The sequence below is a fragment of the Phyllobates terribilis genome, unplaced genomic scaffold (genome assembly GCF_046119375.1).
Source record: "Phyllobates terribilis strain yellow unplaced genomic scaffold, ASM4611937v1 Scaffold_7__3_contigs__length_470593459, whole genome shotgun sequence".
Taxonomy (NCBI): domain Eukaryota; kingdom Metazoa; phylum Chordata; class Amphibia; order Anura; family Dendrobatidae; genus Phyllobates; species Phyllobates terribilis.
In genome coordinates, this window is record NW_027362767.1 from 256,268,772 (window position 1) to 256,279,806 (window position 11,035).

At 40.7% G+C, this 11,035-nt stretch overlaps 1 protein-coding gene across 1 annotated transcript; it reads left to right on the top strand.

Annotated features, from left to right (window-relative positions):
• Positions 1-6,769: 6,769 nt before the first annotated feature.
• Positions 6,770-7,729, top strand: LOC141155484 (olfactory receptor-like protein COR4). Its single transcript, XM_073642350.1, has one exon. The coding sequence runs from the start codon at positions 6,770-6,772 to the stop codon at positions 7,727-7,729; it is 960 nt and encodes a 319-aa protein (XP_073498451.1).
• The last annotated feature ends 3,306 nt before the right edge of the window (positions 7,730-11,035 follow it).

An 11,035-nucleotide genomic window follows, 5' to 3' on the forward strand; every position in this document is an offset into this window, starting at 1 on the left:
GTCAAGTTGGCAACCCTGGTAGTAAGACAGGAAGGTCGTGAAAAGTCTATCCAATTCAACTATTCCCTTGTTGTGTTAATGTAGAAGTACAAAAAAAGGAGAAAAAACTTTAGTTCCTGACTCCAAATATAAATGAGCAGAAAATACATTGACCCCTTCCCAGTAATCTAATCCACATAATGGTATTTTAATCACATCCAGACCTCACTTGAACTCTTTCAACAAATCAATCATCACAACATCCTGGGACAGAAAGTACTATAGTCTCACTGATCTTCCAATTCAGAGTACCATAGTGTCTCTGCTCCTACAGTGGAGAGATCGATATTCTTGCTGCCTTTACAGTAAAGAATCCCTTATTTGCTGAAGGTGAAACCTCAGCCCTCCACAGTCTCACACATCTTACATCAGAGGGTCCCAGAGTAAGACTGATATTAGAGTGCTCCAAAGTCTCACTTCTCTTACAGTAGAGCGCCATAGTCTCCCTACTCTTAGAGTAGAGAGCGCCATAGTCTTACTGCTATCCATGGTTGTAATGTTCCTACAGTAGAGAACACCATAGTGTCCCTGCTTTCACAGTAGAGTGCTCTAAAGTCTTACTGCCCTTACAGTAAATAATCCCTTTAGAGAGTGTAAGGCTGAATTATTCTGCAGAAGTGAGATCCTACTTGACTATTCTGAGATACCATTATTTGAATATGCTGAGCAATAACAATAAAAGTTGTTTTTGTAGACATATGACAGGATAGGACATGAGGATATGACTGTCATTTGTTGCTATGGCTCAAGCTGTATGGGGGAGGTTTAGAAAGCTTGAAAGATCTAAGAAGTTCCCTTTGATAAAATAAAACACCCAATTCTGATTTCTCTTCCTCTGTTGAGATGTAAATGGGGAATGAGAAGGGAGCAGAACTAATGGTGAACTAATAGAACTATATGGGGCTTCTGTCTCGTGATATTACATTTACTCACCATTACAGTGCATTAATAGTATTCTGATGATAATTATTACAGGTGAAATCCACATACATTCATGTTTTTCCATCACCAGGTCACATTAATTAACATTTTTATTGAGCTTTATTTTCTTTTAACAACTTTCCTGATTCCTAATTATACACGAGGGGCATGGCGCAGTACGTCAGCAGGGAGGGCAGTGTTATATAAAAGATCAAAACTTCACGAGAAATTTGGGCAGAAAGTTATCCCTGTGCTGTGATACATCCTCTATAGGAGAAGGGACATCATAGTTGCACTGCGCCCATTGTGCCAGAACCAAACAATAACAAAAATGATGAATAATTTCATAAACGTCGCCAAATTCTAGAAATAAAAGAAGGTAAGTTCTTAAAAAAATTATTTTATTATAAGATTGAAAAATATTACAGCTACAGGAGTTACAATTTTTTTTATTACAACTACTATTATAACCATTGTTATTACCTCTGTTGCTATTATTATTATTATTATTATTATTATTATTATTATTGCATTTAACATTTTTACTCCTACTACTATTGTTACTTCTACAAATTTTGAACACTTTTCTTTTTTGTTCTTACCAAGTTATGAAGAAAGATAATAAAATGGACACTCTTTTCATTCATCTTCAGATATCTGGAACATAGACATGTGGTGTGTTCGCCACTATGAAGTTTTTGGTGTAGATATCAAAACATGCATGGTCTGGATTTGGCCTTTGTTTCTGATATTTTTTTTTTCACAAGATTCTCCACAAGCCTACAGTTCCAATCAAAATTATCCCCCACCCCACTGCAAATTTGGTGTATCAGCGACATTTACAAAACTTTCTGCTGTTTGCAGTTAACTAATGAAACAAGAACAATGTAAAAAGCTGAACAACTAATGTAACAAGTAGTTTCTCCAAATTCACCACAAAGTGAAACATTTACTGATTATTGCAATCTCAGGCTTATTCACCCCTTCATGCCAAGCACCTTTAGTGCTTAGTAGAGCCCTTCTGGCTGTTATGACCTGCTGCAAATGTCATACATAGCCGCCATCTGGCAGTGTTCCTGGGGAATTAGTTCATTTTTCATAGGCAATGGATTCCAGGTCACTAATATTCTTAGGTTGTCGTACTGCAACCACCTTTTTCAACTCCTATCAAAGATTTTAGATGCGGTTCAAGTCAGACAACTTGACATGCCTCACTGTAGCCATCATGGCACCACCACCATGCCTCATTATAGGCATAATGGCATCACCACCATGCTTCACTGTAGGCAGGGTGTTAATGCTTCATTCTTCCTCCTCTAGACATATTGCTGATCCATAGCCTGAAAAACGTCAGTTTTGTTTCATTGCTCCACAGAACAGAATCCCTAAACCTCTGTGAATTATTTATATGGTTTTCAGTATATTGGAGCAGACTTTTCTTGTACTCTTGGGTCAGTAGACGTGTTGGAGTTTGGGCAAATAGTATTCACCTTTCTGTGCAAATTAATACATCATTGCCTGCAGCCAACAAATCTTGTAACAGGTTTTTACCATGACTTGGGGGGTTTTGCCAACCTGCTTCCTCAGGAATCTAGTGACAGCTGGTGACAGCTTGCTCTTTCTGCCAGGTAGTGTAGCCAGTGTTCCTATGTGAATCTTTTTGGATCCTTTCCCTTGTTTGTGCAAGGCAATGATCTCTTAACTTTTTGGACGACTCTACTGCCAACCCAAGAAGATTGGTGACCTAAATGTCCCAACTATGATGAAGGGGTTTTCAGTACCTCAAAATACAATGTTTATATTTCAAAACAACAAAAATGTAAACCGTCCATGCAGCATTTACTCACTAAACATCATGACAGCAAGGTGTTCATTTTAGTATAGGATCATTTTCATGGTACCTTGCCTGATTTTTTTTATATCAATAAATTATAGCACTCCATGTTTTACCGCCTTTAATATTATTATCATTGCTTTTAGACTTTTAATTACCCTTTTTCCAGCAGGAAGCTCAATTTTAATCATCTGAAGTCTAAAACCTTAAACAGATAAGAAAATATGGTACCTATATATCATTTTAGCTTTGACCTAGGTAAAAATGCCCACTTATAATTGAAATACATATATATATATATATATATATATATATATATATATATATATATATATATATATATACAGTGTTTATGTGCCTTAAAAAAGTATTCATAACTCGTGAACTTTTCCACATTTTTTCATGTTACACCTACAAACTTAAATGTATTTAATGTTTTATGTGCTATACCGACACAAAGTAGCAAGTATTTGTAAAGTGTACAGGAAATAATAAATATTTTTTAAAATATTTAAAAAACTATAAATCTGAAAATTGTGATGTGTATTTGTATTCAGCCCCCTTTGTAGGACCACTTTTTCCTGTAATTACTGCTATGAGTCTTTTGAGGTCTGTCTTTGCACATTTAAAGGCTGACATTTTTGCCCATTATTCTTTGCAAAATAGTGAGTTTGGATGGAGATATTTGTGAGCAGCAATTTTCAAGTCTTGCCACAGATTCAAAATGAGATTTATGTCTAGACTGTAACTGAGCCATTCTGACTAATGAATATGCTTTGCTCTAAACCATCCATTGCAACTGTGGCAGTATGTTTAGGGTCATTGTCCTGCTTGAAGGTGCATGACGCCCCAGTCTCAAGTCTTTTGCAGCCTCTAACAGGTATTCCTCCAAGATTGCCCTGTATTTAGATCCATTAATCTTCCCATTAACTCTGACCAGCTTACCTGTCCCTATTGAAGAAAAGTCTCCCCACAGCATGATGCTGCCTCCACCATGTGTAACGGTGGGGATGGTGTTTTCAGGGTGATGTGCAGTGTTAATTTTCCACCACATACAGCATTTTGTATTTAACCCAAAAAGTTCTACTTTGGTCTCATCTGACCACAGCACCTTCTTCCACATGCTAGCTGTGTCCCCTACATGGCTTTTTGCAAACTGCAAACAGGACTTATTATAACAAGAAGAAAGTAATTTTTGAAAGCAAGTCATAATATTTGTCCTGTGGACAGATTCTCCCACCTGAGCTGTGGATGTCTGCAGCTCCTCCAGAGTGACCATAGGCCTCTTAGCTCCTTCTCTAATTAACGCTCTGCCTGCTTAGGATGTCAGGTGGACAGCCATGTCTTGGTAGGTTTGCAGTTGTACCATACTCCTTCCATTTTTGGATGATTGAACAGTGCTCCGTGAGATGTTCAGAGCTTGGGCTATTTTTTATAACCTAACCCTGCTTTATTCTTCTCCACAACTTTATCCTTGACATGTCTGGTGTGCTCCTTGGTTTTCTTGATGCTGTTTGATCCCTAATGTTCTCAAGCAAACCTATGAGGCCTTCACAGAACAGCTGTAGTTATAAATTACACACAGATGGACTCAGTTCTAATTATTTGACTTCGGGAGGCAATTTGTCATACAGGATTTTATTTAGAGGCATCAGACTATAGAGGGCTGAATACAAATGCACCTCACAATTTTTAGATTTAAATTTATAAAATATTTAGAAAACCATGTATCATTTTTTTACACTTGACAAATACTTGCTACTTTGTGTTGGTATCATATAAACTTCCAAAAAAATACATTTAAATTTGTGGGTGTAATGTGAAAAAATATGGAAAAGTTCACAGGGTATGATTACTTTTTCAAGGCACTGTATATGTGTGTATACTGTATATTGTAGGGTTTCTATTCACTTTGGTGCGTCGGGAAGCAAAAAGGAAGCGCTTTCATTTAAATGTCCATGTCAGTTTATTACTTCAAAAACCCAGCAAAAGCAAAAGAAAAACAAACAGCCTTTTGTGCAGGCAAAAACAAAGTAAAGAGTCCTTTAAGCAACGTCTCTGGTTAGCCAGTCCTGTGGACACACACGTTGGGTACCATCCAGTACACTGGCTCGGTCTGGAGACAACACCACACAGGAGGCCTTCTCTCTCCAAGCGCACAGACCATGTGCCAAACAACGGCCTCCATTCTATATCTTAACCGCACCCAGAGGTGAGTTATGTTGGTATCAAGACCTGCCCATTTCTCAAACTACCCGTAACCCGGTCCCAGGTGCACCAAACAGTCCTCTTAGTGCTTATGTGCACTAGCACAACACTCCGGGTTAACATCACAGAGGACAGCCATCTCTGTGATACATACCTCCCATCAACTGTGTGTCCATTAGCAACCTTACAATATATATATATATTGTGATAGACCACTCGCTTGGCTGCACACGAAGGTAAACACAGGTATGCTGTCTCTTTCAATCTTTTGTTGGTTTATTATAATGTAGCATAAACCAACATTTAGTCCGTGAAAATAAACACAGCCCACTGGGCAAAAACAGGAAGACTAATAAAAATGGTAACACAAAAACACAGTCTTTGTAGTAGCAGGGATCCACCTGTTGAGAGTTCAGCAACTCCACATGGATCAGGAACAAACAAACACAAGTTCTCCTCTGGAGTTAGCTTCTCCAGACACTGAACACTCAATGCCTCTGCAGGCTGAATATTTAAAACCCCCAGACCACACCCTGAGGTGGAGATATGGCGAATGACCTTCACAATGGGCCTTCACAAAAACCACTCCCTTTTAAAATTGAGGTTTAACCCTCTCAGCAAATAACATGCTGGAGCACACTTCACGGTTTCAATTCACGGAAGATAATAGCCTCCGTGAAACATATCTTCCCTCTATCACTTTATCAGTGACTTTGTCACAATATCTATATAGATATTGTAGGGATGGTACTCACTCAGGTGCGATAGGAGGCAAACAGGAGGCATGTTCCTTTAAATGTCCATAACGGTTTATAGACTTCATGAATCGGTCAAAAGCAAAATGCAAACAAACAGCCTTTAGTGCAGGCAAAAACAAAGAAAACGGTCCTTTTAGAAAAGTCTCTGGTTAGCCAGCACTGTGGTCACACAGGCTGGTAGGCATTCAGTACACGGCCCAGTTTGGAGAGAACCACACACAGGAGGTCTTTCTTCCTCCAAACACACAGACCATGTGCCTCCTTAATATATAGGCTGTTAACCACACCCAGAGGTGAGGTATGTGGGTTGCTAGACCTGCCCATCTCTCAAACTACCCATAACCCGGCTCCCAGGTGCACCAAACGATCCTCTTAGTGCTTAAATGCACTAGAGAAACACTCCGGACTACATCAGAGACCAGCCATCTCTGTGACACATACCTCCCATCGACTACACGACCATTAGCCACCTTACATATATATGTATATACTATATATCTACATTGTATCTGTGTGTCTGTGTGTATTTCCATGCTATATGGATAACATATATATGTGTTTATATTTCCATTCTATGTGGGTATAATGAAGTACTCAAGATATAGTCTATAGCTTTAAGAGGTGAGAAAAAACTACAGGACAGATCACAGTGGTATGGCTGTACAATCAGACTACAAAAAGTTTGTATTCTATAACCATGGAGACACATAAATCTGTATAGGAGCAATAAACAAAATATCGGTAGGAGATTTCAATGAATGTTATTTGGAGTTGGTACATTTCAGATGAATTAGAGAAATAAAAAAAAAATGTACCACATATATAAATCCCTGTGGTTATCGGGACATGCTGGGGGTTGTCGTTTTCTAACAGCCATAGGTTGGAGCCCACCAATGTACAACTTTTAGACTGACTTGATTGTCCCATCATTGACGCTGGTCCTATCTACAGAAAATATATACATATTCTATATGTTTTGTATTGCAGGTTGATTAGTTCTTCTATAAGAATGTGTGAAGGTAACGGGTCCACAGTCACAGAATTCTTCATTCTCGGATTTAAGAACATAGAAAACTTTAAGATTTCACTTTTCGTTCTCTTTCTCTTGACTTATATTGTGATTCTGCTTGGAAATGTCTTTATTATCATACTGGTATCCACATGCCAAAATCTGCAAGTGCCCATGTACCTGTTCCTCCGAAATCTCTCTGTGGCGGACCTCTTGTTTACCACCAATGTTATCCCTAATATGTTGTATCTTATAGTCATGGGAGGAGGTGACATGTCCATCACAGGGTGCTTCATCCAGTATTATGTGTACTGCAGCTCCACTTATACTCAGTCCCTGATCCTTATGGTAATGGCCTTTGACCGCTATGTGGCCATCTGTCATCCTTTGCGCTACGCAGCCATAATGAACCATAAGCTTTGCCTGCACCTCACCTTCTGGCCGTGGGCCATTTGCTTCATCCTGTACCCCATTGAAGTTGCATCTTTATTCCAATTAAGGTTTTGTGGCTCCAAAATCATTGAACATTACTTCTGTGACTTTGCCCCCATCATGGCCATAGCCTCCTCGGACACTTCCATAGTAGAGACAGAAGATTTTATATTTTCCATCCCGCTCATGCTCATGCCCTCTGTGGTGGTCACCATCTCCTATTTCTGCATTGTCATCTCCATCCTAAAGATTTCATCCATTGCAGGACGGTGGAAAGCGTTCTCCACCTGTAGCGCTCATCTCACCATCATCTTCATCTTCTACGGGACACAAATTACAATATATACATTTCCAGTTGGGGAAGACACTTTCTATGGGAAAACAGTGAAATCTTTGTTGTACACGGTGCTGACACCTTTCATTAACCCCATCATATACAGTATGAGAAACAAAGAGATCAAGAGGGCCATGCGGTTAGTACTGTCTAAAAAGTTTAAAACGACTTCAGGTGCATTTTTCGGACCATAAGACGTACTTTTTTCCCCCAAATTTGGGAAGACAATGGGGGTGCATCTTATGGTCTGAAAGTAGAGCTTACCGGATAGTGGCAGTAGTGGTGGAGCGGGATCGCAGAGGCCTCCATTCCCTTCCTCCTTCAGGAACCCAGCAGCAGCAGAAGAGATGAGATGCTGCGGGCCAGTGTCCGGCTGTCGGCGGTGAGGCAGAGCAGCGTGCACGGCTTTCCATTGGCCGCAGCCATCTTCCTGAAGCTGTGATCTACAGGAAAATAGCCGCCCGAGCTGTCGCATGCACAGACTGTGAGCTTGGGCAGCCATTTTCCTGTATATCACAGCTTCAAGAAGATGGCCGCGGCCACCGGAAAGCCGCGCCCGCCACTCTGCCACGCCACTCACAGCCAGATACCAGGCCCCAGCCAGACACTGAGCCTCAGCCATCTCACCTTTTCTGCTGCAACCACTGGGTTCCTGAGGAAGGGAGGAAACAGAGAGCCCTGCGATCCTGCTCCACCACCACCCAAATCCCTGCTGCTGGAGCACCGGCTTCCTGAAAGGAACCCTGCCTCATGTGACCCCCGCTCCACTGCCCCCCATGTAAGATACCATACCTATTCAGACTATAAGACGGACCCCCAACTTATAAAAAATATTTTTTTTCCTATTTTCCATCCCAAAATGTGGGGTGCGTCTTGTGGTCCAGTGCGTCTTATAGTCCGAAAAATACGTTATATCCAATTTTCAGCTAAATGTAGAGAAAAAGATGCTAAAATCCATGAAACAAATGGTGACATTAAAAGCCTACTGTGATTGCAGCAAGCAGTGTAAATATTGTGTTTTTCATTCTGGTATTTCATTTCTGGTTTTCCCATTATACACATTGATATCAGAGATCACACAAGACATAAAGGTGGGCCCACATGATGGGACGGCACTGAAGAGAGCTGGCCATTAATGCAGACATTTCTTAATTGAAATCAGTGTATGGATCTGTCATTCATTACAATTGAATAAATCAAACAATAAAATGAATTTGACGCAAATCAAATTTCATGGCCAAATTTGAAAGAACTGCTGAAGTTGAATTCCAGCAGAATCGCCCATCACTAGTGGCTACACTACAATACATGACAAGATAAATTAGAACACCATGGCTTTTGTCTTCTGACAGACATGACCTTCATTATTTAGGAGCTAAATTTACATTATTCATTCGATTCCCATCATGACCTGCTACGCTTATGGTTGCATAGTGTAATTGATTGACGGAATGAATTTATCCTGAATGTTAATAAAGCTCAAATTCAGGGCGTTTTTTATAAAATGAAGACTATATCAACTGGTCCTAAAGTCAGTGACTTCAGATGGCTTTTCTCATAGAATATGACAATCATTGATGATCCGTGACATCATCTGTTGGAGTAATAGCAACAGCTGCAGCGTATCTGGAGGGACTGAGTTAAGCAGACAGCATAACTGTTATGGCGTGTTTATGTACTCGTACTCCTCTCACGGTTTGTGTGCTAGTTCCCTTTCCTGTAATCCTTCAGGTTGTCATGATGAAGATTATAGTTGTATGTCCCAATAAAACAGTTAATTCTCCCACAAAGTCCAAATGCTAAAAGATTCTACTGAAAGCGGAAATTTGCAGCAGGGTATATGGGCCCAGTTCATTGACAGACGGAGGACAGCACAGTGCAGCTTGGTGAACTACAAGGGATCATCTGGATGTTAACATCCACTGTATGCAAGTAAGAAACTCAGTATATACACTGCTAAAAAAAATCTTAAGAGAACACATAACCACCAAAGTATCACCCCAAGTCAATGAAATGTCAGGGATATAATTCTGTCCAGTTAGATAGCATAAGTGATTGATACAAATGAAAGTGACAATAGAAGTCCTGGAGAGCAAATAGGAAGACAACTCTCGAAAATGAAATGGTTTTGTGCTTGATGGCCAAATAGTTTTGCATTTTGCTAGTGTCTTTCTCTATACTGGTAGCGTGAAGCAGTACCTGCAGCCCATTTAGGTTGCACAGGTAGTTCAGCTCTTCCAGGATGGCACATCCATATGTGCCGCCACATTCATATGTGCCACCGAAGGTTTACTGTGACTCCCAGCACAGTCCTAAGAACCTGGTAGTTGGTCTTACTGTAGCGGTGTCAAAGAATAACGCAAGGCAGGATTCAAGTTTGGCACAGCAGACGAGAAAACTGAAACAAAACTCCGGCTTTATTATATACAAAGGAATTATATGTCAGGAGATAAGAATATCAGTATTTACAATAACAACATTACCAACATGAACATAGGAAGATATGGCGGAAGCGAGTCACAAACTATGCTCCAGCTATGGCAATGAAAGCTCAGAACAAAGAGTGTTTCACAAACTACTCTGAGCTAATTCTCTATCTGGCTTTCCGCTAGTCAGGCCACGCTGCTACACTGTCCTAGCTACAGAAAACTATGCTAAACCCTAACATAGTTCACATCGATGGGTCACTCACGATTGCGCAGATCAGGCGTAGATGGCGGCCGCCGCTTGTTCCTGGTGTGAAAGAGATGGATGAATTCACTTGAGTCTTTTCCTTGTATATGGGATCCCTTTCTTCCAGCCGGCAGGCAAATCTTGCCTCACTCACACAGAAATGGCACGTTGTGTTGTGTGTTATCTCAGGTCCTCAGTCTCCAGGGAAAATGTTCTTCAAGAAAAGAATGAATTTCTCTACTCCTTGACACAGTCCCAAACAACAAATCTTACAATAGTCCGTAATCTTCTCTTTTCATAGATTAACAGTGTCTTCTTTATAGTCTCTGCTGATCAGGGAACCTGCACTCGTCTCCCTGTTATCTCAGACACACATGTACACTAGGTCTCTCCTTCCTAGTTCTTCTTTCTCTCTCAGCACATACCAACAACAGCAGGGGGAGGCGACTAGTCCAACAGCAAGACTCAGAGGGGAGCATGATGCCTTAAAGTGACAGTGTATTCAATGTCCAGTAATGGCTGATCCCCTACATGCCTCCCCACTTAAAGATGGCCATCTTCGGCCTCGCTGTATAGCTCTGAGCAGGACACGTGGAATGAACTGGCTCTCTACACCTTGGAGGCCCTGGCATGCCCTGCGGGTTTTTAGTGCTACTGGTGGAATTATAACTGATAAGCGCATCCGCCTGTCAGCTGAAAATGCTGACAGGCTGACTCTTATAAAAATGAACAAGGCCAGACTTCTCAACACCACCGAATGTTAGCAGCGTAACAAACTCAAATTCAGTGTCTTTTTTTGGGAGGTGTATTCCCATGCACCTTTTCAC

Excerpts from the sequence above, each read along its gene's own strand:
- LOC141155484 (XM_073642350.1), top strand. The coding sequence starts at position 6,770 with ATGTGTGAAGGTAACGGGTCCACAGTCACAGAATTCTTCATTCTCGGA.